Source organism: Salarias fasciatus, assembly GCF_902148845.1.
Source record: "Salarias fasciatus chromosome 7 unlocalized genomic scaffold, fSalaFa1.1 super_scaffold_4, whole genome shotgun sequence".
NCBI classification, from domain to species: domain Eukaryota; kingdom Metazoa; phylum Chordata; class Actinopteri; order Blenniiformes; family Blenniidae; genus Salarias; species Salarias fasciatus.
Genome location: NW_021941229.1, coordinates 2999882 through 3027832, shown reverse-complemented (window position 1 = coordinate 3027832; position 27951 = coordinate 2999882). Strand labels below are relative to the sequence as shown.

Genomic DNA, 27951 nt, shown 5'->3' with positions numbered 1-27951 from the left:
ATTTCAATAGAAACAGCTTCTCAGAGTGAACACCGGAACAACGCCACGCCCGGGCTGAAACAAGCCGCTCGGGTCCCGTTTAATCCGGAAACATCAGGTTAGCCTGGATTAGTTAAACCAGGATTAAAGGAGTAGGTAGTAGAAGTACATAAATCCCCAGATCTCAAACGTAACCACTGCTCTGTTTTAACTCTTTACTGAGGATTTATTTAATTACAATTCTGTGTTTTTTTTTTTTTTGGTTTTGTGTAAAGAATGCCCAAAAACAATGAAATTATGATATTTTTTTTTTTTTTTTGTATTTTAAAGCAAGTAACAGATATTTCAGTCAAAGCAAAGCAGCGTCTGTGATTCTGAGACATCTGGAGCAGAAGTTGTCAGAACTTTAACCTGTCGTTGTTCGAGGAAACCTGACATTCTGAAGGATGAAACCAGTTTTTAAAACCATTTTCCAGAAGAGGAATAAACACAACTTGTTTTTCGTTTTAACTGTGCATAAATAAAACCAGTGGAAACACTTTGAGGAGCGCGGGGGGGTTAATAATATATTATCATCTTATTAACAACCAAGGGTTTTAGTAAAGGTGGGAGAGAGGAGCACCCAGCCGTCCAGACGAGTCAGGAGGACGGACATGCAGAAAAAAACAAATATATGAAGAGAAAGAGAAGAGAAACAAATATAAGGAGACGAACAGACGGCCGGGGAGAGGAACACGGCGGGGAAACGTCCATTCTAGGTTTTTTTCAAAGTTACTTTTTCATACTTTTTTTTTTTTTTTTTTTTTAGACCTTTTCTTAGTTCTTGTGTTCAAACGTGATTAATATAAGAGCAGCAGCAGCTTTTTTACTTTTTCAGTATTATCATTTTTTTGGGCTCTGTTCGGCTGCAGGGGATGATGGGAGTCGACCTCGGGGTCGCTGAACGCCTCGGGGGTGGGGGGGGGGACCTGCCGGAGCACCCACATCCTGCGTGCCGGTGTGTGTGTGTGTGTGTGTGTGTGTGTGTGTGTGTGTGTGTGTGTGTGAGAGAGACGGCTCTGTTTGGGATCGGAGACTCTGTTGTCTCTGTAGCTGCCTCGGACGTCTTGACGCGTCTCTGGAATCCGTGTAACTCTTACTGTGAAGGGCCGGCAGGATGTGGGTGCTGAGCGGGTTCGGGGGGACTGACTGACTTCCTGTTTGGTCTCTAGGAGGCGCCGACGGGCTGCAGCGGCGGGCAGGGGGACGAGCTGCCCTCCTGACGGGGCAGCGGGACGCCCAGACCTCCGCCCGCCGCTGCTGCCTCGGCGGGCGGCGCCCCCTCCGGGACGGCGGCGGTCACGTCCTCGTTGTAGAGCCGTTTGATGCCGTCGTAGAAGTCGTCCACCTCCATCTCCTCCACCTGAGGAAACGACACCAGTTAGAGAGAGAGAGGGAGAGAAAGAGAGCGAGAGAGCGAGCGAGCGAGCACCACCTTGCGCTTGGTGGAGGCCTTGCAGCGCAGCGTGACCCTCTGCAGGTGGTTGGATCTGGGAGGGGACAGCAGGGCGGGGAGGCGGAGGCGGCTGTCGGTCGGGGGTCCGGGGGGGGCCTGGTCCTGGCGGTCGGGGGAGGGGGGCCGGTAGATGTAGACCGTGTTGGGAGGCAGGGACGCCCTGGAGGGGGACAGGCTGCGGGAAACCAGCTCCCGACTGCGGATCAGCTCGGAGCTGTCGATCTGCACAGAGAGAGAGAAAGAGACAGACAGTGAGAGAGAGAGAGAGAGAGAGACAGTGAGAGAGAGAGAGAGAGAGAGAGAGACAGACAGTGAGAGAGAGAGAGAGAGACAGACAGTGAGAGAGAGAGAGAGAGACAGACAGTGAGAGAGAGAGAGAGAGACAGACAGTGAGTGAGAGAGAGAGAGAGAGAGAGAGACAGACAGTGAGAGAGAGAGAGGGAGGGAGAGATAGATAGATAGATAGATAGATAGATAGATAGATAGATAGAGAGAGAGAGAGACTTCCTGGGACGTCCCACTGGACAGGGGAGTTTCTTCTTTTGTTTTGTCACCTGGATTATTTTCAAACTTTTTTTTATTAAAATACAAAAACGCATCTCAAAAAACGTTCATTCTACCTGAGCCTTTCTCAGCAGCTCGATGGTCAGAGCCAGCCAATCAGGGCAGCAGGTCTCCAGGTCCAAGGTGATCAACGCCAGGGCCAGCATGGATCCTCTGAGCTGCACACACACACAGAACACACACACACGGATCATTTTTCTGCTGTCACCTGATTTTCAAACCACCCTGCCAGTGTGTGTGTGTGTGTGTGTGTGTGTGTGTGTGTGTGTGTGTGTGTGCGTACCTGCATGAGTGTGTGGTCGGACAGACAGTGGTAGAGGCGCCGGGTGAGCAGAGCCAGATGTTGAGACCGGTTCAGACCCAACATGGAGTCCAAAAACCCGGAACGGCACGACAGAACCATGGCATGGAACTGGAGGAAGAGGAGGAGGAAGAGGAGGAGGAGGAGGAGGAGGAGGAGGAGGAGGAGGAGAGGAAGAGGAGGAGGAGGAGGAGGAGGAGGAGGAGGAAGAAGAGGAGGAGGACATTAGCATTGTCTCACAGCATCAGCTGTTTCTCCCTCAGTCGTCCAGACTGAAACATGAAACTCGTCTCCCTGAGAGTCCCATCAGCCTGAATCGGGAGCTGTGATTGGTTTATATCGTCAGTAAGAAGGTCCTAAAGACGTCTTATTGGATTGGAAAATGGGGAAATGAAGCTTGGCGTGACCTAAACATTTTAATTAGAGGCAGATGTTGTAATTTGTGGAAAAAGATTTTGTTCAAAGTAGCATGAAAGATTGACACTGCTCAGATTTTCAGAAGAAATTAAACTGTTCTTCACACATTTCATACAAAGTACATTAAAAGTTCATTAATTTAAACTGTCTTTGTGTTTTTGAGGGGTTGGTAATCTGGAGTAACGAGGTTCTAATTCTCCTGGTTGTCTGAGATTAACTGCAGTAACTTGTTTTCACCATCAGGTGTCGCCAGACGAGGCAAGAAATGACCTGCTCTTCATTAACAGTAAGAAACACAGGCTGCAGTTTCCCCACTTTAAAAGATGCTGCATCAGATCCTGTGAGGGTGTGTGTGGGAGCGTGTGTGAGTGTGTGTGGGACGTACGATGTGCAGGAAGTCCAGCGCTGTGGCGGTGTGCAGATCCCAGTTGAGCTTGTCCAGGATGATCTTCTCCATCCTCAGGATCTCTGATGGGGAACAGCCACAGCCGCTGGACTCAGCCAGCTCCTTCAGAGAGGGCACACACTGGAACACACACACACACACACACACACACACAGTTACCACCGGTAAGCCTCCAGCAGCTCACTTCCTGCTGCGTTCCCAGAGCGCACCTCGTCCTCCTCACAGGTCTTTGCAGCCAGGAAGAAGCAGGCGATGGCGATGCAGCGCAGGTACTTTGGACGAGCCTGGATTCAAACAAACACATTCAACACATGTTAGTAATAACATGTTATTACTAACATGTCACTGCAGCGGTGAACAGAAGGAGGCAGAGGCTTTTACAAAGACATTTATACACTTTACCAACATTTTCAGGCTCTAAACAATGAAAAAAAGCATGTTTTTGATTAGATTTGTAATTTTTGGTGAGAATAAGAGACGGTGGTGGTTAATACGTCCTTAGCGGCGTACCTTGATGGGAGCCAGGAAGCGGTCCAGGACGCTCACAGCCAGCACCAGGGTCTCTGGGTAGAGCTGCAGCCGCCCGTGGAGCTCGGTCAGCCAGCGCACCGCCTCGTCCCGCTGAGCCGGGGAGACGTCTGTATCCTGCAGACCGAGGGAGGCAAACACTGAGTGTGGCCCGTAAAGACGGACTGGAAACAGAAACGCCATTCTCTCATCTCTGAGAAACAACTGTGGCCAAAATAAAGGAGAGAATGTGATTCAAAACTTCACAGAAATAGATCCCAATGTGACCAAAGAATGACGACAACAACAAAGAAGCTACAGAACAAGCAGTGAGTGAAGCTGGGTGAGACCTGCAGCTCGCCGCGTCCTCTCCTCCGCCCGCTGACACGGGCGGCAGGGGTCAAAGGTCGGTACACGGTGCACCCTGCTGACTGCTTCAAACGCAACGCGACCCCGCTCGGCCTCCGAGCTCCCAGACTGTAAACAGCTTCCTCAGTTTTCCCTCCGAATGTGTCTGAATGTGTCTGAATCCAGCGGGAAGGAAAGGCTCAGATTCACCGAGGAACACTAAAGACAAGGACTGGGTTTTTAAACTCAACTTTTAATACGTGTGTGTGTGTGTGTGTGTGTGTGCGTTCTTGTATTTCTATCCTTGTCGGGGCCAAATGTCCCCACAAGGATAGCAAAACGTGGAACGACGTGCCTTGTGGGGACCTTTTTCCGGTCCTAAGTAGGAGAAACAGTGTTTTTCTTGACCATGTTGTTGTTACTGAAAAAAGTAAAAGTGCAAAAACATTTCTTTAGGGTTAGGCTTTGTTGTGGTGTGGGTTAGGGTTAGGGTAAGGGTCAGGGTTAGGGGCTAGACATGAATGGGAGTCAATGGACGGTCCCCACAAGGATAGAAATACAAGACTGAGCGTGTGTGTGTGTGTGTGTGTTTATCTGCTCTGTGCTCAGACAGACTGCTCCATTGACCCCTTTCACCAGTTTCCAGGCTGGGACCTGGACCAAAGGTGCTGATAAGACCCTCCACCGCCTCACTGCCGTCCTACACTGTTCTCCTCACTTCAGCTGTGTGTGTGTGTGTGTGTGTGTGTGTGTGTGTGTGTGTGTGTGTGTGTGTGTGTGTGTGTGTGTGTGTGCGTGTGTGTGTGTGTGTGTGTGTGTGTGTGTGAGAGAGCTCCTCTCAGCTTCAGTCGGTTTCTGAATCCAGGTCGGGAGTGGAAAAACACACAGCGAGGAGTTTAAAGGCCATCGGGCCTCAGAACGGAGCTGATCAATGCCAGAGACAGACAAGAGCTGGACGGAGGTTTAAAGATCTGACAATGACACGCACGCGCACACACACACACACACACACACACACACCGTGTGCTTTGATTATAGATACATTAAAACCAGCAGTAAAGCTCCAGACTGGATCCTGACTGATTTTCATGACACACACTCATAAAGTTCAGTCTGACTCAGAGAGTCTCTACTGCTGAGTCAAACATAAGGCCCGTGGACCACACCCGGGCCTCCGGAGGGTCCAGCCCGGCCGCTGAGCTGACCGTACAGACAGCTGAGTCACTGTTCAGCTGCATCAGCGCCGAAGGAGACATTTCACCAAATGTTGCATCAGGATACAAAGTTTAAATCAGCATGATGTTGAAATGGAGCTTATCTTGAAGATAGGACATTTTCACACATCTATTCTATTTATCTGCTCTGAAACCTGTGGATCAGTGCGTGTTTGTGTGTTATTGTTCTGCCTTTTCACGGCTCTCAACCTTCTAGTTTCTCCCTCTACTAAAATAAGCAGGAAGTTTTTTGGTTTCTTTCCTGATTTTAAAGTCTTTCTTTAAACCACATCAGTTCTGTGAGTGAGGTGATGTGAATGGTGTCAGGCTGAACGTGTCCTGAGTGGAAACGTGATCCGTCCCGCTCCAGATGAGGCTCAGAGTCGGTTCTTGTCTCAGTTCTCATCCATGGAGGCAGGAAGTGCTTCTTTCGTCTCAAACTGTGCTCTGACCCGAACTTTCTGCTCCACATTAGAACAATGGCCTCAGAGAAACAAGCCCCAGTTCACCGGAGGGGGGGGTTGTTGGCGCGTTGCCATGGTTACCGATGCATTCGGAGGCAACGGGACACCTGAGCCCTGCGGGTAGCAGACTCCCTCTCCTTAAGAACAGAACCTGCAGGTCGTCCAGACAGGCTTCACTTCAGGCTGCGATTGAAAGACTCAGAACAATGGCAAGACGGATGGAGGTCACACACACCGTGCCGGGAGTCCTACCTGTGTGTGTGTGTGTGTGTGTGTGTGTGTGTGTGTGTGTGTGTGTGTGTGTGCGGAGCTGTTTCAGGTGTGTGTTTGCAGAGTGTTGCACTACCTGCAGCTGCCTCTCACTGGGATTGATTAACTTCTCCTTTTTAATCAATAACCACGTCACTCGTGGAGAGAAAGCTTCCAGAAACACAGAAGCTCCTCCTGAGCGGCAGACCCGGTCGCTCTCACCTGTGAGGAGGGCCTCTTGGGCAGGTAGCCCTTCCACATCTTGGCTTCCCTAGAGGCGGCCTTTTCCAGAAGAAACGACAGCCTCTGGCGTCCCCAGGGTTCGCTGAACTTCATCCTGTCGTCCCCGGGTCAAGCCTCCCTCCCCACTGGATACAGATACCTGCAGGGCGGCACAGCAGGTCACACACAGGCCTCACCCCCCCCCCCCCCCCCCCCCCCCCCCCCCCCTCCCAACCCCAATCAGACCAGCTGAGCTGTTTGTGAGCAGTGGAAATGAACTGACACCACCTTGGTGAGAGAAACTTTAAGCTCCATGGCGGATTCTCTTCACGAACAATGTGAACAAAAAGTGTCTAAATGTGCAGATCGTGCTGGAATAAGCATGAATGGCAGGTTGGTTTCTGAGCCTTGTGACCTCTGACCTCTTGAACATCTGTCTCACAGCAGGCTGCATCAGCTGCGACTTTCGAGTGAATTCCTCTGTGACACCTGTCAGTTTTAACAATGCCTCATCAGCAATAAGTGTCTGTTCTTTCTTCTTCACTTCCATATTTATGCAAATATTAGCTCTATTCACATCAGCCTGACGTGATGCTCAGTATGAAACATGAACTGGACCCGTGTTGATATTTGTGCCTAGTTTGAAGCTGGTTTGAACAGTCCGGTTTGTCAAGTGATCAATGATTACACTCAGTTAATTATAGACCGAAAACTGTTTACCCCGTCACTTTTCTCTCATTTTACTCAAATATCAGGGTGATTTATACCATGTAATATACTCTGCTGCTTTAAAACCACACCGTAATATTATGTAAAATCTGATTTGCAGCCAGTGAGTTTACTGTTATTGTTTATTGACTATAAAAGTATTGTGTAATGTTTGAATATAACATTGTCTTTGGGGTTTGGTTGCAGTGTCTGTGAAGTAAATTCAATCAAACTAATTTTACAACGTTTTCATAATGTTTTCGTATTTCAGATTAAATAAGGTGTTTATGGCTGAGATTGTCTTCGTTTAGCAGGTTACTTAATAGATAAGATCTTCAACAGGAGAGTCATTACATAACACCCCGGCTCTGATCGCTGTTTTTAAGTTATAAACAAAGTTTGGCTGCCGTCTGAATGTATCCTTTTCTAATAATATTGAACTGAGACAATAAAAAATGATAATGTCAGCTTACAGGAGAGGTTAAAGTGTCCATTTTTAAAGAAATGCCACCAAACCCTGATCTCTCCTCAGCAGCAGGCTAGCTTTGCTTTCGGGAAACTGACAGCTCATATCTTTGTTTTGGAGATCTGTGGGATCGTCGCATGTGTCATCTGAATGGAAAACACCCGAACCTTTCCCGGAATAGTTCCGCTTTAGAGGGGAAACACCGGGAATCCGGCGGCAGGTGCATAACCGGAGCCCGGGAGCCGACTACTTCCCGCAGGGTGGCTAATGTTGACAGCTAGCCGCACAGCGACTTCACTGCTGGAAAGACGTGTCGTACGTCCGAATACGCGACTTTAATGTAAACCTGTCAATAACATTACAGTCTCTCCTTAGGATTTAACCCAGAAAAGAAGCGAGAAGCGTCTCAGACGACCCCGAGCCGGCGGCACCCGCTCCGGGGACCTTTAAAGGGACCGAGCCGGACCAGTGAATAGACGGCGCCTCACCTCCCCTGCTGAGTTGGATTTCATCCGGTCCGCTCGATTCGAGGATAAAGAAAGGGGCGGAATCGGCTCCCGGGCTGCTCTTCAGTCCTCCATCGTGGCTTCCATGGGGCTGCGCGTCGGGGAAAAGGGGTGGATGGAAAAAAGAGGTGAAAAGAAAATAACGGAATATAGACTGATACGTCTACTTCCGACGAGGGGACCGGGAGGAAGAGAGAGCCGCAGTCTCCGCCCACCTCCGTGCAGAGAGGAGGGGAAAACAAGCGTACCTTCACTGGAGCCTTCATAATAATAATAATAATAATAATAATAATAATAATAATAATATTATTATTATTATTATTATTATTATTATTATTATAACCCTAACCCTACTGACAAATATAATAATGTAGTGACAATACGAAAAACATAAAAACGCAATAAATTTCAAGGTCTGTCACACACACACACACACACACACACACACACACACACACACACACACACACACACACACACACACACACACTAATAACAGTATTATGGTATCCTAAAGATTAATGTCTCCTTCCTCCGAACTGTGAAGTATTCAGACACATTGTTGTGTTTCTGCGTTGTCTGTAGGTTTGGTTTTGTATCCTGCAATGTCAGTAACTTCATCTCTATATAATCTATTATTTTTCTTCGTTTGTATTCATGTTTTCAGTGGGGTTTTTTTATGATGCAAACTTTGTTTAATCAGAAAAGCGGATAGATGTTAGATAGCCCATAAAGAATGAAACCAAAGTTTAATGTCATCTAAAAGAACAGAAAGGAGACTGTTAAGTGAAACAATGTTATATATATTAAAATTAACAGATGAAACAATTATCCTTGTTTCCCTGTGACAAATCTCTGTTCTCAACATTTGTTACAACATACAACATAGAATTCACAATCCAAAAAGTTCATTTAGAGGTTTACTTTTACCATCTCATTGTCTTCTTAATTTTGAAGTTTGCAGTTTTTCATTTTTTAAAAAAATAGTTTATGTTTTCATTTTAAAGAAACTGATTTGCCATACATTGGAACATAGTTGTAGTTGTTTTTTACATATGTATTAAGTTAGTTAGAAACCTGCTCCAGTAGCAGGATGCGGGCAGGATGAGTGGAAACAAACATGTAGCAACGTGTTGCCCACATTTCTGCAACATTAATTTCTGCCAACTTTCATCCAGATAAATTCATCTGCGGTCACACACACCTGTAACTTTCATAAGGAGAACAAACATTATAATGTTATAGAATGTCAAGCTGTACTGAACTCACCAAAACTGTATTTTATATTGCACTGAGCACATTTAGATGCTGCTGTTTCTCTCACCAGATCATATCTCTTACATGACTCTAGCGAGTTTTTCTTTTAGATTTGGGTGAGTTGTCCACAGAATGATTGTCAAAACAAAGCTTGATGAATATTTTGCTCCATTTTCTGTAGAATACGTAAACCTGGGATTTAAGAAGAGATGATCTAACATTATATCTGTGATGAGTTCTTTTAGAATGTGCACAGCACATAATGATCATTTATGGAGTTGTCTTTATTTAAAGAACATTGTTACTAATGATCCATATTAAATTAAAAATTAAGAATTATTTTTCTCTCCATAGAGAGGAGGCAAACTGAGGAAACCATCATTTAAAGATTACCTATCTATCTATCTATCTATCTATCTATCTATCTATCTATCTATCTATCTATCTATCTATCTATGTCTAGACACTATGGAGTGTCAGAAAACACTACGTAATGCCAAATACGGCTTCAGGACTGTGTGCAACCACCAGCCAATCACAGCAGCCCATTTCGGACTCTGTTCAACCACCAGCCTATCACAGTAGCCCATTTTGGGCGGACTATTTGAACGTGCAAAACTGCGACTCGCTGATTGGCTGTCAGAAACATCTGCTAAAAAGGGCCGTGCCGTGTAATTTAGTCGCTGTTTTTCATTCGAAATGACATTAAATCGTGGCACAGAGACTCAGATATTCCGGAACATGCAGTATTGTTCTAAAATCAGTCAGAATTTCCGCGAAAACGTGAAACAGCGGGCTTAGTTTGGATTGCTAAGCAGGAAAAAGGACGGCTGCTGTCGGCGAGGCGGAGCCTGTGATTGGTCGGTTTGCATGACGTCAGAGGTGGGCGTGCTCGATGTGAACATCAACAAAGAGAGAAAAGGAGAAAGAAGCGAGAGAAGAAGGAAAGCTTTCAGCTGGACGGAGCTCAACCAGCGCAAACACGGCAGAAATGTGGATTTAACTCGAAACTCAGGTACAGTAAACCTCTGAAAAACCCCGCGCGCTCGCCTTTATTCGTCTTTATTCACGGAGTGGTTTCAAATCTGACCGTGTTTCTCACGGGAAGGAGCTGAAGGAAGGCAGGACCTGAAGAGTAAAAATAGCTCTTAAACAAAACCCAGAACAGCGACAGAGAAACCCAGACCGCGTCCTCTCTGTATCATTTCTTTCACGTCCTTACATGTTTATTACAAACACACAGTTTGACTCGGTTTATTCTGGGTTTAATTCCTCCTGTTACTATTATTTATTTATTATTTTCACCTGTCTGTATTGAAATTGTGTCATTCCGTCAAGTATCTGTCGATATTTTCCTCTTTTATAGCTTTATATTCATAGATATTATTGTTTCTCTCAGTTTGCACGTCCGCCCTCTCTGAGATTTCCATCCTGGCAGCTTCAGATTCTGTTAATGTGATTTATATTAACTAGAACAAACCATCATGAGCAGATTTAGTGCTTTATCTGCCAGCAGTGATGTGACCTGGGGGGTAGATGTGTGTTTTAATGCGAGTGTGTGATGTTATTGTATGTTATTGTACAGTAGAGACAGGAAAACAGAAAAACAGCCCCTCCCCCCGCTCCCAGCGGAGGATTTAAAGCCTCCTCTGTCCTCCAGTTCGCGGATCTTCAGGGCGAAAAACACTGAAAACGAGGACAGGAAGGAGTCCTCGACCGTTTTAGGTTTCTGGGAGGGTTTTTTTTTGTCGGGTTCTAAACACAGAAGAGTCCGAGAAGGACGCCTGTTGGAGAGAGAGAGTCTGGCTGGAGGAAATGTGACACCGAGGCTCAGCTGAGGGAAATGGGCCGGGCTCTGCTGTAATCCCCCCCTCCTCCTCCTCCCCCCCTCCTCCTGTCTTCTCCTCTCTCCTCCTCTTTTAGTGTAAGCAGGCATGAATACTGAAATAAGAACCCCAGATGACATGTATACACTGGCAGAATGACACTCGACCCATGAGCTCCACGTCCAGCACTGACTGAGACATCAGGAAGTCTTCTTTAGATGTTTCTGTTAATCGTAACGTTCTGATCCCACTCCAAGAACAGAAGTTGAAACAGTGTTGTGGAAGTTGTTTCAAAGTTGCGTGTCTCTGTTTCTCCCTGCAGCAACGGTTTGATCTCCACGTCGTTTCCCCGGTGCCAGCTGAGACATGGACGCCTTCAAGCTGATGAAGGAGCTGAGGCTGAACTACGAGCAGGAGGTTTATTACCTGCCCAAAGAGACGGGCCTGGCCCTCATCGAATCCGCCGTCGAGGTGAGTGTGTTCCCGGCCCGCCGCGCTCGCTCTGGCAGCGGCCGAAGTGGGTCAGTTCTCACCGTCGGCGTCTTCCTCTTCCAGGGCGACAGGCGGATCTCAGCCAAGTGCAGAGATGCCAAAGTGGAGGACCTGTGGAGTCTGACGAGCTTCTTCGGTTACAGCACGCAGACGTTCGTGCTGGCCGTTAACCTGCTGGACAGATTCCTGGCAATGATGAGGGTACGGCGGGATCAGGCGCTCACTTTCACTCTTTGCACTAAGTGTAAAATTAAACTTCCCAGTGGCGGCGGCGGCGGCTTTCCATTCAGTGGCAGAATGTAGTTTACACTCCAGAGTGGCTTCTGATAGAAAGACGATATGTTTTTTTTTTTTTTTTAATTCACCTCACCTCTTCTGTCCCCCTGTCCCGCCCCCTCAGATCCAGCCCAAGCACCTGTCCTGCGTCAGCCTCAGCTGCCTCCACATGGCGGCCAAGGTGACGGAGGAGGAGTGCGACCTGACGCCCACCGACGAGCTGATCCGCATCGGCCAGTGCCGCTTCACCGTGTCCGACCTCAGCCGCATGGAGAAGATCGTCGCCGAGAAGCTCGACTTCAAGGCCAAAGCCGTCACCGCCTTAACCTTCCTGCAGCTGTACCACCGCATCGCGCTCTGGCACTCCAGCGACAGGTGAGGACGGCTCGACCCGGGCGCTGACCCCCAGCGCCGCCCGCTCACATTTCCACCGTTTGAGCGGCTTGTTTGTCCGCAGCGGCGATGTGGGGCAGCAGTCAGTTTATATAAAGAGCAGTGATAAGGCGGGCTGCGTCCAGCTGCTGACACAGCTGACCTGCACTTGCATAACAAACCAACGCCGCCGCTTTGTTTTTATCTCAGCTGCACGGCGGCTCTCAGGTTCCCACAGACGTCTCACTGAAGCTCCACAGATGATCAGGCGCTCATGTTCAGGCTGCAGTTCAAGTTTAACGAGCGTCTCGATCAGTGGAAGTGATAAAATGTGTGATTTGGTTCTGGAGGCAGATCAGAGGTCAGAGTTCAACCTGAGGCTGAGGGGACGCTAGAAACACGTTCAGTTTGAGTAAATACAAACATCGCTGCTAGCTGGGGGGGGAGAGAGAGCTCCACAGTGTGGTCTAAATACATCCTGTGTGTGTGTGTGTGTGTGTGTGTGTGTGTGTGTGTGTGTGTGAGCAGGAAGCAGACCCTGAGCCTGGAGAAGCTGGAGGCTCAGCTGAAAGCCTGTCTGTGCCGGATCTCCTTCTCTAAAGCCAAGGTAGGGTGTGAGGGTGGAGCGGTCCCCCGTCCGTCTGAGTGTGGAGTGTGTCCTCACGGCGTGTCTCCTCTGCCTCGTCCCCCCAGCCGTCCGTCCTGGCCCTGTCCCTCCTGCGGCAGGAGATCGAAGCCATTCGGTCGCAGGACATGCTGGAGATCGCCTGTCAGATCCAGAGACACCTGAAGGTACGGGCCGCGCCCCGAGCAGCCGGCGGCTGAGCTCAGCTGTTTGGCATCTGCGTTATGTAACCCGGACCCGGGCCGTGCTCAGGGAATCAGAGCTTTATTTAAGAAAGATGAGGCCGGGGCTTCGCCGCCCGCCAGGCGTTACATGAGCGGCTCGGCGTTCGCTCCTGACCCGCTGCCCCACAGACCGGCGGCTCCGTTTACAGCTGACTGTTGAGTAACGGGACCGACTGGGATGCTAAAGGCGTCGCTCTCCGCCGCTTTCAGATTGCCGACGGCGAGCTGCGGCAGTGGAGCGAGCGCGTGGCCCGCTGCCTGTCGGACTACGCCTCCCCCGAGTGCAGCAAGCCCGACCACCGCAAGCTGCAGTGGGTGGTGTCGCGCCGCACCGCCCAGAACCTGCACAGCCACCGCAGCGTGCCCGAGCTGCCCACCATCCCCGAGGCCTGCTGGGACGAGAACGACAGGTAGGTGTCTGTGTGTGTGTGTGAGTGTGTGTGAGTGTGTGTGAGAGACACAGTGTGGTGAGGGATGCAGGTCAACAGCTTTCAGTTTTAGACTGAAAGGGTTTCAGAAGAAGCTGGAACTGGTTCCTGGTGTTTTCAGGACTTTCCTCGGGTCACATGACCCCGCCGCTGAGCGGCGTTAGCAGCCGAACACGCCCTGACATGTTCAGACCGACGCCAGGCTGGACCTGGACTCCCCCGACTGACAGGCCGTCACACACTGCGTCAGTCAGGTGGTTTCAGTCCCACGTCATGCAGGTGTGTTAGAGCAGAGCGGGACCGCACCCTGTACGTACGTGTGTGTGTGTGTGTGTGTGTGTCATCCACCAGCTAAACAACTACACTTCTGACACAGTTAATCAACACTTACAGCTCAGGCCGTCTTTTTATTTACCAGACGTGTTGTAACACACGGCACAGCTCCTGTGTGTGTGTGTTTGTGTGTGTGTGTCATATCTCCAGCCTGCTGGGAGGCGTGCGAGTCTGCCGTCACGTCCCAGCAGCTCAGACGTTTCCATGACGTCGCCTCGCCTGTCACGCAACACACACAGCGTTTTACACAACACAGCGCGAGGAAAGAGGAACAAGGAAGAGAGCGGCGACGGGCAGAGCCCCGCTGACCTCTGACCTCCTCCTTACACTGCTGCTTCTCCTTCTGAGCAGCAGAGCGAGACGCTTTCACACTGACTGACGCTCCGCTCGGTAAACCGATGTCATGGTGACGCCGCCAAAACAGAAACAGCCAGACCAGCAGAGTGAACACGACTCCTCAGGCCTGCAGCTCCAACTGGATTCAGACGAAGTTTTATTTTGGCAGGTAGAGGCGTTTCCCTTTTATTAACTGTCTCGTGTGTGTGTGTGTGTGTGTGTCCACAGCGAGGACTCGTGCGTGGACATGCTGAGCTCCGGTGAAGAGTCTCTCAGCAGCTCTCTGGGCAGCGATGCAGGAGGAACCTTCTTCCCGATGCACCTCCGGCGCCAAGAGCACCGCCAGTACCTCCACGCCTGAGACCCCGGACCCTCCCTGACCCCTGACCCCCCCACCCCGCCTCGCCGTCTTTAATTTATTCTTCAATAAGCTCCGGTGCTGCTGGAGGAGAGCACAACGCCAGGGTTCGGCCTCTGATCTCACATTCCAGGTCTCTGTGGACTTTCCTGGTTCTGCCAAACGGCGAGGCCGCCGGCCCCGCCTCGCCTCGCCTCGCCTACACCTGCTGGGGTTTTTCCAGAGTGTCTCTCGACTGTTATTGATCTACGACTGTTGTTATGAATGAGAAGGTTGCGTTTTTTCGGGCGTGCAGAAGCCGAGAGCGGCGGCAGCGCTCTGACCGTCCTGCGACCACAGGGAAGTGGCGTCGGATTTCTGTTCTGTGTCAACGTCTGACGGTTTCACAACAGAGCAGCGCAGCACGCACACACACACAGCTGACACAGAACAGGTTCCTCCACTGGGAATCAAACCGTCAACTCCTCAGACGCGACTGACAAACGCTGCTCTCGGCTTCCGGAGGAAACTTTTAATTTTGCACATTATTTTACTTCTTTCTTCTCATTTCAAGTGTTAAACTGGTGAAAGGCTGGAGTCTGACTCCACGAGTTCAAGAAACAAGCAGCTTCCGAGTGTGTGTGTGTGTGTGTGTGTGTGTGTGTGTGTGAGAGTGTGTGTTGTACGTCTGATACGGCTGGAATTACAAGTTGCCAACTTTAGGATGTAGCTTTAAAAAAAAAAAAAAAAACGACTGGTCTGGTGTTTTGAATGTTGTAGAGAAGCATAATGTTGACCAAGTGTCAAAAAAAATACAAGAAAAGCCTAAAAAATGTCAAAATGTCAAAGAAAATGTTGATAGAAAAACATGTAAAACTGTAAATGATGTAAAACAAAAAAAAAATCTGTGAATAGTTCTCTGTAGATAGTAAGTTATTTATTCTTTTTTGTCACCTGTATGGAAAAAAAAAAACTCTTATAAAAATCTTATTTTTTAACCACTTGTCTGCATTTTTATTGGGTTTTTTTGTCGTTGGACGTCTTTACAGGACTGAGAGTTGAATACTTAATTCTTGGTGAAGCTTTTCTGCTTCAGCATATAGAGCGAAGCCAACAGACGACTCTGCCCCCATCAGATCGTCAGTCCGGGATACTCTCCGTCTCAAGTCTCTCACCTCGACCACCAGCTGTGGGACCGGATGTCTGGATGTAAATTCTCGCTGCGTTCTGTTTAAATCGGCTCATTCCTCCACTGAAACTCAAAGATGTCATTAAGTTCTTTTATTAAGAAGGTTTAGTTTGCAGACGTACAAAAATATTCTTCCAAAAAAAAACAACCTGAGAACCAACTTCATGTAAGAAACAAAAACAAAGCATTTGGAGGAAGCCGGTGTCTGTTCACATCAGCAAACCTCAGCTTTCATTTACAAACAGACTGCAGAAACTACAGAGCAGCTTACAGGGAGAAAACCAAACTAAGCCAGCTCCTTCGCTGGTTTCTCTTCGTGGTGTCTGGCATGTTTAGGTGACTTGATCAGTTCATGAAATAATCTGCTCACATTTCACCGTCGTGAACATCTGACCCTGTAGCCGTGAGTTTTATATGAAATGAGGACCGTCACATCTTAAAGATGTCTCAGTATTTAAATGAAGTTGTGTAAGACGCAACACATTGTTGATGCGTCCGCATCCGAGGAATACTGAGCAGAACCGAGACACTGGTGAGGTAGAGCAGGTTTCATGGTGCACAGCGTGGAGAATAAAGGTCCGGTCTCCTCTGGTCCTTCACTACTGCGATGCTGCAGCCTGAACATCCATCTGTCAACGCTGCCTGCTGTTCTGAAATAGAGCTGCGTGATACAAAAAAACAAACCAAACTCTGATTTGTTTTTCACTTAAAACTTGATTTTTAGTGAAATGTTCTGTTTTTTTTTTTAGTTAAAACTGAAAAAAGGCAGAAATCTAAATCCCTTCTTTTCAAGTGACGCTTTCGGGTCAATCATAGGCGCTCAAGCTCCACGTCCCGGGGGTCAGAGGTCACCGTGGTCCTGAACCCTTCCCTGCTGACCCCAGAGCCGTTTGGTTTCGGTAGCCGTCGGCTGCTCCGGAGCTATAAAGACTCGACGCTGCGCTTTGACTGAGCGTGCACAGTGCACGTATCTGAGTGTCGGTGTGGGACAGAAAATGATGGAGACTGACGTTATGTTAAGCTTCTGTCAGCTTATTCAGCTGCGTGCTGAATGGACCGGTCCAGGGAGCAGGGACGGACCAGAGGAGACACGTCCACCTTACTCTGGACATGCGGAGAACCTGAGGTTCAGGAAACACGAACGCCTCGTGACCCTCGTCAGTCAGGTGGGATTAAAGCGCAGCTGAGTCAGGAAGAGGAAAACATTCCCTCAGTCTGCTCATGACAGTGAAAAGATCTGAAATAAAACTGCGTGAAGCGACGCCCAAATGAAGCCACGTCAAACACCACTGAGCCCCAGTCCACAGACACAAACACAACCACCACAACACACACACACACACACACACTCCAGTCAGTCCTACCAAGTCCTCCTGAGCTGCCTCTGTCCTCCGTCCTCCAGGAGATCCAGCTCCAACTTAATCCACAAGTCCAGCAAAGGTAATCCCAAAACGCTCAGAACCCCATCCGAGACTTCTTCTTCTTGGGCTGAGACGACTGGGACAGGCGCCCCAGGGAATTCTGGGAGCTGCTGAACTGAGAGGATGAGGTGTAACGGGCAGCGGGGGTGGAGGGGGCCTCCTTCTGGACGGGGTTCTGCTTCTGGACGGGGTTCTCCTTCTGAAGGGGGTTTTCTTTCTGGGCGGGGGCCTCCTTCTGGGCGGGGGCCCCCGTACGGACTGGGACCTCCATCTGCTCCTCCGTCTGGACCGGGTTCTCCTGGGAACATCAGGCAGCTTTGGTCAGTTACAGCTGATGAATCATTTCTCCCTCAGTAAGACCTGGGGCCTCACCTATGAAACTTTGTGGGAAAATCTGACAATAATGGTCCGTGATAATGCAACGCAAACTTCTGTCCGCAAAAAAAAAAAAATTAAAAAAATCGGGAGCTAAAAAACTGTCCGCAATTTCCAAATAATGGATCTCAATCCTGCGCAGAACATGACGGTGGCCGATCCCGCCCACAATCCCGCCCCTCCTCCACCCCTTGGCACCATATATGGGGATGCAAATGAACGCATGAATGAAATTCGGGTACATTAGAGGGTGCGACGCATAGCGCCGTTACACGCACGATGGACGGTAAACGGCCCAAGAAGCGACCCTTCAGCGAGACAGAAATCCAAGCCCTCACTGGTGAGGCGGTCTGTCCTTTTTGGAGGACACAGCAGTGGAGGGACAAACGGAGACACGTCGAGTGGAGCAGGTGTCAGAGCCATCGGGCCACTGCTGCTGAGGTGAAAGAAAGTGGTCTGACTTGAAGGTGAGTCGTCATAATTCAGTGTCTCAACACTGCAGAAACACCTTGGAAAAAAAAAAAGTAACATAAAAATGTAGTGGAAATTGGTTGCACAATATGACTGTGCGTCCATGCGTTATCAAAATGGTTTTGCCTCTGGAGTCAACAGGGTTTTAATGCGCTGCAGCACATAGGCCCATAAATCAAACGTGTCACAGTCACAGCAGACAATTCTATCCATTCAGAAGCGCCAATTAGAGTCACTGCAAGCAGCTTGGATCCTGTGAACCCGGGATGATTCAGGGTTCGGACGTCAGATATGGCCATGGCAAAACAGCAAACACTTTTTGTGTCAATTTGCCATTTAATTGAGAACAATTTGAAGTGTGTATCAGGAGAAGAATTATGTCATTACAAGTGACTTATTTGTAAGTGCAGAGACAAAGACATTGTAGGTGTTTTCATGACGTGATGTGTCTGATTGCTCCCTTTGAACTATTTATTTTTTGTTTATTGTAGAAGATGTAGAAGGTGAAAACATTCCAAAGCCACTGAACATGACTTCCTCAGTGTCTCCCCTCGTTGTTTCCTTCTCTTTGTTCGTCTCCACGTAGTTTTCCTGAATCGTGCGGTCCGTGTACGGCAGCTATTTTGTTTGCGGTGAGGACCGCAGAGTCCAACGCATTTGTTCCCTACGCTAGATTTTTGTAAGTACCAGCTTTGGCGCAGAGGAGCTGCTGCGCAAAGTTTGGGGCTCGTTTTGTGCGCAGCGAGCTTCATAGGTAAGGCCCCAGAGCCGCGTAGCCAGAGAGTTGCAATCATTCGGTTCCGCCATTTTTTGTCCAGCCGTCGTCTCTGGACTGCTGATTGTGGTCAGCTAACACATCAACGCCGTCAAAACATCGGACTGAGGCGGCAAGTATCGACATTCGGACGGCACTGATGTGTTAACTGACCAAAATCAGCAATCCAGAGACGACGGCTGGACAATAATGGTGGAACTGAATGGTCTCATCACACGGCTCTGAATTCGCATCTAATTCCTCAAATCTAAAAGAATTTGTCAAACCTTTAAGACATATTTTACCTTTTGTTGCCAAAACCAGGTCAGACTATCTTTTTCTACATATATTGTTCAGGAGTTCATTACTTGGATTTAAAGTCGGTTTCTTGATTAGAAGCTTCTAAAACCATCTCGTCTGATTATGTCTCTACTCTGCTGGTTAATTTAAACTCATGTTTTTGGCTCTAAGCTCCTCTGTGGTTCTGAGTGATAAATGAACCCCAGAAGAGAGACTGACGGTTCCGTGCTGAGCTGCTCTTCCCGGGTTTTCTCTCAGTAACAGTGCTCTTTCTCTCGGCCCGGGTCCATCTGGTGTATCGTCCGTCTGGTTCCTACCTGAGCGGCGAGCGGCTCGCGCCTCTTCTCCGGAGCAGGTGAGGGATCGGGGGTCCCGGTCCCGGTGGGGGTCTGGGGGTCCGCCTCCTCGCCGGTCGGGGGTCCAGCAGGAGCGTCCGTCTCAGTCGGGTCTCTCTCCAGACCCGGGTCCGGGTAGGGGCGGGCCGTCCACTCGGTGTCGAACCAGGGCACCTGGCTGTGGGTGGAGAAGTCGTCCAGCTCGGACGGGCCGCTGGCGGAGGAGGAGAAGCTGGCGCTGAGCTCCAGCTGCTGGCCGGCGGCGCGCCGCGCCTCCTTCTCGCGCCGCCGCTTCCTCCTCAGCGCCTGAGCCTTGGCCTCCCTGTGCGTGCCCAGCTCCTCCTCCCACCAGGCCAGCCACGCCTCCTCGCCCTGCCAGGACGCCGTCAGCCTGCGGCTCAGCGGGTCGGTCCAGGCCTCCGTGTCCACCTGCTCCGGGACGGGAACCAGGTCCGGGTCCTGGACCGGGGCGGACAGGGCCAGCGAGCGTCTGGACATGCAGGACCTCAGATACTCGCCGACTTCCTGCAGGCCGCCGCTTCCTGACGGGGCCGCGTTGACGGGTTTGAGCAGATCCTCAGTGCTGACGATGAAGTGTGACGAGCTGGGGGGGCGGGGCTTATCCCTAGTGCTGCTCTGCATCAGTGTCTGGAGCCAGTGTTTCCAGGTGGCGAGCGCCGCCCGGCTGAGAGCGGGCGGAGTCAGATCCTGAGGAGGTGAGCTGCTGAGCGTCTCCTCGCCGCTCCTCCTCGTGCTTCCGTCCTCCACACCCGTTTGATCCGGCTCCGGGTCCAGCTCTGGCTCCGGATCCTCGTTGACCACGACCGGAACCTTAAACCTCTTCAGGCGGCGGTGCCTGCCCTCCGCCTCTGAATCCTCGGAGAACGAGTCGGAGTCCCAATCGGGCGATTCAGGAACGAAGCCCGGAGTGGCCTGAGTCGGCCCGATCACGTCGCCGTCCTCGCTGGACGTGTCCTCTGCCAGCAGCGGGGGGCGCCGGGCGCCGGCGGCCTCGGCCTCGGCTCCGCGTCGCTCCGACTCCACCACCTGGTAGAAAATGTCTCCGGCCTCCGTCAGCTGGAGGACGCAGAGGCGGCGCCGCTCCGAGCCGCCGCCCGCCGGCCCAATGCAGGTCAGACCTGAGACAGGGGGAGAGGTCAGCCGCTGTGCACGTGCACACGCACACACACACAAACACACAGACCGGTACCGGTACCTGTGGCCGGTGCAGACAGTCTGTGGGCGGCGGCGCTCTGCTGGTGGGGGATGAGAACCGGCAGGTGCTCCAGACTGTCTGCGGCTCTGAGCAGAGCCTGAGGAGGACCCCGACTGGAGCAGGCATCTGATCGGCCACCTGAACACACACACACACACACACACACACACACACACACTCAACACTCACATGTAAACAGAGCAGAGAGCGCCGCTCCGCCCCCTGCTGACTGACCCGAGTACTGCAGCAGCGTGACTTCCTGGCAGCGGCGGGAGCCCAGGAGCATCTTGGTGCTTCGTCCTTCTTCGGGAACGACGTGGCAGAAGACGGGCGGCGACCGCATCTGGTGGTCCAGCTTCAGCATCGGCACGCCGGGGAAGCGCTCGTCCACGATGTACGCCGAGTACTGGCAGAGAGAGGGGCACGACTTAAAGAGAGCAGGATGACCTCTGACCTCATGACAACACACAACCTGATGCATTACTTCATCTGTGACACTGACTAAGGTATCATCTCGGTATTTAACGCCGAGCGTGTGAAGCTACCTGCGTGGTGACGAGGTGGTGGAAGCAGTGAGCGTCCCTCAGGTACCGGACCAGGATCAGCCGCTCTCCGTTGCGACACTCGGACGAGCTGCTGATACGAAACAGGGTGTGACTGGAGGGCGGACTGGCCTGCAGGACGGGAAACCAGGGGGCGGGTCAGACACACACACAGGACGGAGATCACAGGGTCCTGAAACCAGACTCACCCTGAAGTCTGTGAGCTCCGCCCCCGTCCGGTCAGCGTACAGCGCCACCCTGGGGTGAGCCGAGAACTCGCACCACCGCCACCGGGACCGGGCGTTGAAGTACAGGTTGGAGTCCTCCGCCCGGACCTTCTGCATGCTGTCAGGCCAGAGAGTCACTTCAGCTCAGTGCTGCAGTCAGCCGGACCGGACCGGTCCAGTCCGGTCCGGTCCGGTCCTGCTCTCAGATCAGGTCCTCACCCTTTCCCCACCGTCCACAGGTGTGCCGCTCCGCTCTCGCTCGCCACCAGGACTTCACCGCAGACATGAGGACTGAGCAGAGAGGACACACTCAGAACGGAGACTCCCACACACTCCCCCCCTCCAGGACCCCCCTCCGAGACCCTCCTCCAGGACCCCCCTCCGGTACCCCCCACCTGAGGCTGACGCAGGTCGCTGTCTCTGAGGTTTTGACCGCCTGCAGCAGACGAGGCTCGTTCTGCTCACTGAAGCTCCAAACGCCACAGAGGTGATCCAGACGCGCGCCCACCAGGCCTGAAACCACCAGACGGTCTCCGTGAGGACCCCCCGGGATCTTCCTCCTCCTCCTCCTCCTCCTCCTCCTCCTCCTCCTCCTCCTCCTCCTCCTCCTCCAGGGACTTACAGCTGTGCGGGAAGCAGGCGGCGCTCAGCTGTCTGATGGCGCCCTGGAGCTGGAAGCTGAAGGGCTTGCTGCTGCTGCTGTCCACAGTGGGGGGGCTTCCTTCGGGGTGCTGCAGCAGCGCCACCTTGTGGAAGTCTGAAGAACTGAGTCAAGAATGAAGACGTGCAGCTGACCTGAGTCTGCCGACAGTGTTTTCAGGTTTCCACGTTGGGCGGAGGAGCTGTGGATTCAATCAGCAGGATACTGAGCAGGTCCTGATCGCCGTGTCCTGGATAGAGCAGGCAGCCGCTGCTCTGGGAGAAGGGGACGAAGGCCAGAGCGCCCCGGCGGCCGCTTCGCAGAACAGCAGGCGGTCCCTCTGCTCGGCCAGCTCCTCGTGCAGCAGCGGCCCCAGCAGGTCGGGGGGCACGGAGGGCACCACGTCGGACAGCAGGCAGCAGTACCGGTTCAGCGACAGCGAGTAATACGTCTGCCGACACCTGAGGACAGAAGGAAAACACGCCGTCATTCCAGACGTTTCCCGTCTGTGTTCAGCTTCACGTCTCTGACTGGACTCACTTCTTCACGTGGAGCTGGTCCAGGTGTTTCCTCACCCTCCACATGTTGACCGAGCCCTCAGGACACCGCTGCAGAACCAAACATTGATCTGAACGCATGAACGGATCTGATGGCAGAGCAGCAGAGGAAGACTCCCTGGACCCTCACCTGTCGGCGTCGTCCATCAGAGAAGAAGAAGTTTCTTCCCAGGATGCTGCTCATGCATCCGAAGGCGTCGTGTTTATGATCCATGAAGAAGTTCTGCATCTAAACACACAGAAGAAGAGGATGGAGCTGAATTTAACATCACACCTCCAAAGCAGCCAGAACAAGCATTCCAGCTCCAAGAAAGGAAATGAGAGAGAAAACCTTGTTTCCTGTTAAAACTCAGAGCAGGACTCAGACAGAGTCCAGTCAACAGCATTCAATACAGGAAACGTAGATCCTCAACATGCAGAAGCTGGTTCTGTTTGTGCGCTCACATGTTTCGTGAAGCTCAGAGGATCCGGAGGCGTCACGTAGGGAACGAAAGCTGCAAAACAGTTAATACACACAAGTCAAGTCAAATGTTTAGGAAATGCAAAAAACAGCGAGTTCACAGCGAATCAATGAAAAAAGACGGGCATGGTGGACAACAGCATTTACTCTGGAGTTACTGTCAACTCATTTAAAGACTAGAAAGAGGAAACTAATGAAGTCGAATCAGAAGAAGAACAACTCTGAAAACATTCAGTACGACAGTTCTCCAACAGCCGGCCCTCAGGGGACCCACGGAGAACTCACCATCCTTGGGAGACAGCAGTGGAACCGGGATGGGCTCAGTGGGACGCCACGTCTCCCCCCGGACTTCATGTTTGGGTATAAACGTCCAGGTGGAGTCGGAACCAGAACCTCCCTGGAAGCACACAAAGTCCAGAATCCAGATAAACAGTTCATCGACTGATTATGGACTGAATCAGGTTCTGCTCTAAGAGGCCTGGATGTTCCCCTCTGCTGGCCGGTGGGTGAACCAGACCAGAGCTTTCTCCTCATCCAGCTCATGAACAGAACGCTCTGAAGATTCATAACTTTCTCCCTGCATCTTTATTCACACTTAATAAGTGAATGACTCACCTAATGATGTGAGAATTTATAAAATAAGAACAGAGCCCAATGCTCGTTTTTTGAGTTATTTTCTTTTAACCTAAACTACAAATTAAAGCCAGTTTGAAGCTAATCTCATTATTTTAGATGAACGATATCATCATGACTCGGTTTCTTTTTGCTTCTGCAGGAGCTTATAAATAAACAGATGTCTCGGGAACGCAAAGAATGATGACGATCCAGAATTACGAGCTCAATAAATACGTAACGTGCTGAAGTGCACTAAAAGGAGGGTGTATTTGATAAGATCCCAGTGACGTGAGTGATTATCTGTCAGCGTGACACGTGCTCCACGTGGTTCCGGACAGGTGGACTCACCTGAAGCCGGACCCGCTGGTAAGATCCCCAGTCTCCGGCAAAGTGTTTCACGACCGAGTCCGGAGGTCCGCTGTTGTAAAACGAGGGGAACAGCTGCTGGGGGAACTGGAAGTCCATGGTGTGCGAGAACACAGAGTGTGCAGCGCGCTCAGCGTGGGGAGACAAGTCCGGACATGTTGTCCTGCTCCCGGCTAGCCGCTAGCTGCTAGCTCCGCAGCTACAAACACGTCCCTGCACTGCTGAACATCGCGACCCGGCATCAGCCGCTGCCCGGACACCGCCGTGAGCAACCCGGAGCAGCTCCAGCGGCCTGTCACCGCAGGGAAAGCGGCTATTCCACCAGATATGCTGTCATGTGCCGTAAACACGTGTAGAAGCCGAACCACTGGCCGGAAGTAAAGCCACAAACGATTCAAAGCACCACTTCCGGAATTTCGACAGGAACGTTTTCAAATTAGAGCGCTAACTTCCGGCCAGGATATTTTTGACCATAGTATTTGATTATTTCCTCCATGTAGAATGATAAAGAATATTTTATTGTACTTTTGAGTTAAGATTATTTAAATTGTGAAAAGACTCGTTCCTCTAGTGAATCCACTGAAGGATAAACAGGTCCTGGTCCAGAAGGCAAACAAACAAACAAACAAACAAACAAACAAACAAACAAATAAAGTCAGTGAAACTTAACTTCGTATTTACTTCAGCGCCTTTTTAAATATGACTTCACTTCACGTGTATGACTTCACTTCCATGTGCACATCTGTTTTCATTTATGTTCTTCTTATGTTGCCTATTTTCTATTCATAAATGTCGGTATGACTGCATACAGTATGTCAATGTTTAGTTTCATTCGTGTCTTTTTCTCCAGATAGATAATGTAGGATGACGAGTGGTTATCCTTTGCCAAGACGCCTTTATTTTATGGCAGAACGAGGAACAACATATACATGAAGACAGACTGAAATGTTGATAAAATCCGCCTGTGTGCGGGCTCCCCCTGCAGTCCTCTCTGGGGTAAAACCGTTAAGCAGTAAAGTGTTGTAAAATAACAAACACAGTGTTTCTGAATAATACTTATATGACAGATAGATAGACGGATATAGTGTGGGTGTCTTTATTATTGTTCTTCTCGTCGCGGTCTGTAGAGGGCGCTGTTTCGCTGTGAGCTGTGCAGCCTGCTGTAAATTCACCCGGAGAAGAAGGAGATTTGGATCAGCTGATTGAACAGTCCGCTGCTTGTGGAGGACGAGAAGGTGAAATATCATAAGAAACTGGATAATCTTTGGATTTATTCGACACTGAGGGAAACGTTCACCGACACGCCTTCCCGCAGAGGGAAATGTCCCAGTAGGATCTGTGTTTTTGGTACGTGGGCTCATTTTTTGACATTTTGTTTTGGTTGCGTTAGCCGCGATGCTAACCCCGGAAGTGGCGACATTGCGTTTATATGTTAGCATTAGCATGATCAGCTGTGAGGAGGCTGCACAGCTCATCTCTCCTCTGGTTCGCTGCGAAGCGGCTGCACAGCCCGTCTCTCCTCTTTTCTCTTCCTGGGAGGTCTGTGTGTTGTCTGAGAACGAGTCCTCTGCGCGTGAAGGGAAATGCTGCAGCGTGTATGTGTATTGAGTGAAATGCTGCACAGCACCGACCCTGCAGGATGAGCACGGACGAGGCGTGTGTGTGTGTGCACAGCTGTCGTTTCAGTCTGAATGTGTCTCGTGAGCAGAACCGAGAGTCGTGACTGTCTCGCGGTGTGTTCGCAGCACTGCGGACTCTGCTGTGAAGCTCTGAAGTGAAGCTTCAGTTTCCATCCATTTCCACCTGCGCTCAGTATTCTGGGATGTCCTAACAGCATCTTCAGCTTGTCACGATGCAGTGCAGAGCTGGCGCCAGACCAGCGGTTCCCAACTGGGGGTTTGAGACCCCCGGAGAGCCGCTGGAGATCACAGGGCGGCCCTCGAGTTTTTCCTGGAACTGAAGGTTCATTACTGCTGCTGGAGTTAAACTAGAAAATCACACAGTCAGCAGCCACTTTATTAAACTAAAAAGCCTTAACTGTTGGTGACAGAGATTCAACAAGGTGCTGGAAGCATTCCTCAGAGACTTCCGTCCATATTGAGAGAATCCATCATGCAGTTGCTGGAGAGTTGCAGGCTGAACCTGAATGGTGTAAATTCCTCGTTTCATCAGTGACCTGTAACCCTGCTCCAGAGAGCTCAGTGCTGCGTGTCTTCAGCTGGACCCAGGAGCAGGAATGGAGTAGAACAAGCTGCAGTAGAATGCATTCATCTGTAAGTTTATGTTACGTCACCTGAGCTCTGCTGGCTGAAGCGGATCTCCTCCAGCTGGACGATCAGCACCGACTCATTCATCCTCTGTGTGAATCATATGATGGAGGTTTCTGGTTCATAATGAAGAATTTTAGCTGCAGCCGGCCTGTTGTGAGTCGTCAGTTCAGTCCATGCTCCTGGGACAACGTTCCTGTGTTTACAAGCCTCTTTGACACAGCTGTTCGATATGAAGCTGATATACTGATCAGCCTTGATTCCCTAAAACCCTTCCTCCTCCTCCTCCTCCTCCTCTTCCTTCTCTCCCATCAGACTGATCACCACGATGTCCGGGAACAACTTGGTTCTACCCATAGTGCTGTGGGGCCGCACGGCTCCCACCCACTGCATCAGCAGCCTGCTGGTGATGGACGACTTCAGCACCATCATCACCGGCTGCCACGACGGCCAGATCTGTCTGTGGGACATGACGCCGGAGCTCAAGGTACCAGGACCTCACCCCATCTTGTCTCACACAGGCTGAATACACACTCCGAGTGTCAAATCCTTTACTAATCAATCTGAAGTGTGACCGAGGTCGAGTTGGAAGTCAACAAGAAGTCACTTTCAGAGGAGCCATCCAGTTAGATTCACGCTGGTAACTTTAGAGTTCAAACAACAGCGAGTCATCAGGTCAAACTGAGTCTGAAACACAGAAAAAAATACAAAATTAGATGAAAAGCTATCTAAAAGTAATCCAGAGAGAAAGTCTGAATGCATTCCCAAAAATACAACTCAAAAAATAGAACCTCCAGTGAGGAAAGGAGTCTGAAACAAGATGACCTGCAGTAAACAACGTGCAGAGATGGTCATTTTCTTTTCACCGCATTAAACAGTAATCCAGTGTGGATGATGTGAAGATACAGCGACAGTAAGAATCCAGGACGCCTCTGAGATGAAGCTTCTCTCTCTCTGTGCTGAATGCCGATCGTCTCCCTGCTGCTCAGATCTGTCCTCGGGCCATGCTGTTCGGTCACACGGCCTCCATCACCTGTCTGTCCAAGGCCAGCGCCAGCAGCGACAAGCAGTACATCGTCAGCGCGTCTGAGAGCGGGTAACACACACACACACTCACACTCACACACACACACACACACCCCCGTGAGCAGTCCTTACCACCACACCCTGCAGCTCCTCCTTGCTGTAATATTTCCCTTCTAACTGCCGATTTTCAGACTTTCTGAGGAAGAACTCAGTTTGTTGAACTGATTTCAAAGTGACCTGATGATTTTCTTGCGGTTTGGTCTGAAACTAATTTTCTCCTCAGGGAGATGTGTCTGTGGGACGTGAACGATGGACGCTGCATTGAGTTCACCAAGCTGGCCTGTGCTCACACTGGAATCCAGGTAGCCGCCTCCTCCTCCTCCTCCTCCTCCTCCTCCTCCTCCTCCTCCTCCTCCTCCTCCTCCTCCTTCCTCCTCCTTCCTCCTCCTTCCTCCTCCTTCCTCCTCCTTCCTCCTCCTTCCTCCTCCTCCTTCCTCCTCCTTCCTCCTCCTCCTCCTCCTCCTTCCTCCTCCTCCTCCTCCTCCTCCTCTTCCTCCTCCTCCTCCTCCTCTTCCTCCTCTTCCTCCTCCTCTTCCTCCTCCTTCCTCCTCCTCCTCCTCTTCCTCCTCCTCCTCCTCCTCCTCCTCCTCTTTCCTCCTCTTCCTCCTCTTCCTCCTCTTCCTCCTCCTCCTCCTTCCTCCTCCTCCTCCTCCTCCTCCTTCCTCTTGCTCTTCCTCATCCTCCTCCTCCTTCCTCTTGCTCTTCCTCATCCTCCTCCTCCTTCCTCTTCCTCCTCCTCCTCCTCCTCCTCTTCCTCCTCCTCCTCCTCCTCGTGTTT

The 27951-nt window shown here is 50.7% G+C and overlaps 4 protein-coding genes across 10 annotated transcripts in view; 2 read left to right on the top strand and 2 right to left on the bottom strand.

The window, feature by feature from the left end:
- Positions 1-208: 208 nt before the first annotated feature.
- Positions 209-8053, bottom strand: ccni (cyclin I). Of its 4 annotated transcripts, none has more exons than XM_030084373.1 (10): positions 7829-8053; positions 6167-6326; positions 3673-3807; positions 3372-3446; positions 3142-3282; positions 2322-2450; positions 2095-2196; positions 1454-1696; positions 1291-1381; positions 209-1213 (listed from the first exon to the last, which is right to left on the bottom strand). In XM_030084373.1, exons 2-10 carry the CDS (start codon positions 6278-6280, stop codon positions 819-821), a joined length of 1425 nt encoding a protein of 474 aa, XP_029940233.1. In that variant the 5' UTR covers positions 6281-6326; positions 7829-8053; the 3' UTR covers positions 209-818. The 4 variants fall into 4 exon arrangements, with proteins under 4 accessions (XP_029940233.1, XP_029940232.1, XP_029940235.1 ...); XM_030084372.1 differs by having other exon boundaries at positions 209-1218; positions 1293-1381; XM_030084375.1 differs by having other exon boundaries at positions 1077-1215; positions 1297-1381.
- Positions 8054-8282: 229 nt separating this feature from the next.
- Positions 8283-24192, bottom strand: taf1c (TATA-box binding protein associated factor, RNA polymerase I subunit C). Its single transcript, XM_030084371.1, is given in 17 exon segments — positions 8283-8335; positions 16868-17260; positions 19180-20336; positions 20414-20551; positions 20648-20819; positions 20959-21087; positions 21165-21300; positions 21402-21473; positions 21578-21695; positions 21805-21939; positions 22049-22129; positions 22132-22283; positions 22363-22430; positions 22510-22608; positions 22824-22873; positions 23125-23236; positions 23803-24192. Coding segments are annotated over 16 exon segments (3000 nt in total). The 5' UTR covers positions 23920-24192; the 3' UTR covers positions 8283-8335; positions 16868-16996.
- On the top strand, positions 10012-15188 carry ccng2 (cyclin G2). 2 transcript variants are annotated; one of them, XM_030084377.1, is made up of 8 exons: positions 10012-10118; positions 11252-11400; positions 11485-11622; positions 11822-12072; positions 12598-12676; positions 12763-12861; positions 13129-13328; positions 14244-15188. In XM_030084377.1, exons 2-8 carry the CDS (start codon positions 11296-11298, stop codon positions 14374-14376), a joined length of 1005 nt encoding a protein of 334 aa, XP_029940237.1. In that variant the 5' UTR covers positions 10012-10118; positions 11252-11295; the 3' UTR covers positions 14377-15188. The 2 variants fall into 2 exon arrangements, with proteins under 2 accessions (XP_029940237.1, XP_029940236.1); XM_030084376.1 differs by having other exon boundaries at positions 11252-11622.
- An 810-nt stretch (positions 24193-25002) lies between the features above and the next one.
- The window catches only part of wdr7 (WD repeat domain 7), a 63588-nt gene continuing 60639 nt past the window's right edge, over positions 25003-27951 (top strand). For all 3 annotated transcript variants that reach the window (XM_030084500.1, XM_030084501.1, XM_030084499.1), the window contains exons 1-4: positions 25003-25167; positions 26403-26574; positions 27077-27183; positions 27397-27475. In XM_030084500.1, coding sequence (XP_029940360.1) covers positions 26416-26574; positions 27077-27183; positions 27397-27475 — 345 coding nt within the window. In that variant the 5' untranslated portion in view covers positions 25003-25167; positions 26403-26415. The remainder of the gene's footprint in view (positions 25168-26402; positions 26575-27076; positions 27184-27396; positions 27476-27951) is intronic.

What these genes read in the sequence shown, in the direction of transcription:
- ccni (XM_030084372.1), bottom strand. Translation starts at nt 6,280, where the DNA reads ATGAAGTTCAGCGAACCCTGGGGACGCCAGAGGCTGTCGTTTCTTCTG. An exon ending in CGCTGGACTTCCTGCACATC is followed by an intron (nt 2,451 to 3,141) that starts GTACGTCCCACA and finishes CTCTTCCTCCAG; the next exon opens with TTCCATGCCATGGTTCTGTC. An exon ending in AGCTGCTGAGAAAGGCTCAG is followed by an intron (nt 1,697 to 2,094) that starts GTAGAATGAACG and finishes CTCTCTGTGCAG; the next exon opens with ATCGACAGCTCCGAGCTGAT.
- ccng2 (XM_030084376.1), top strand. Translation starts at nt 11,296, where the DNA reads ATGGACGCCTTCAAGCTGATGAAGGAGCTGAGGCTGAACTACGAGCAG. An exon ending in TCTCCTTCTCTAAAGCCAAG is followed by an intron (nt 12,677 to 12,762) that starts GTAGGGTGTGAG and finishes TCGTCCCCCCAG; the next exon opens with CCGTCCGTCCTGGCCCTGTC. An exon ending in AGATCCAGAGACACCTGAAG is followed by an intron (nt 12,862 to 13,128) that starts GTACGGGCCGCG and finishes CGCCGCTTTCAG; the next exon opens with ATTGCCGACGGCGAGCTGCG.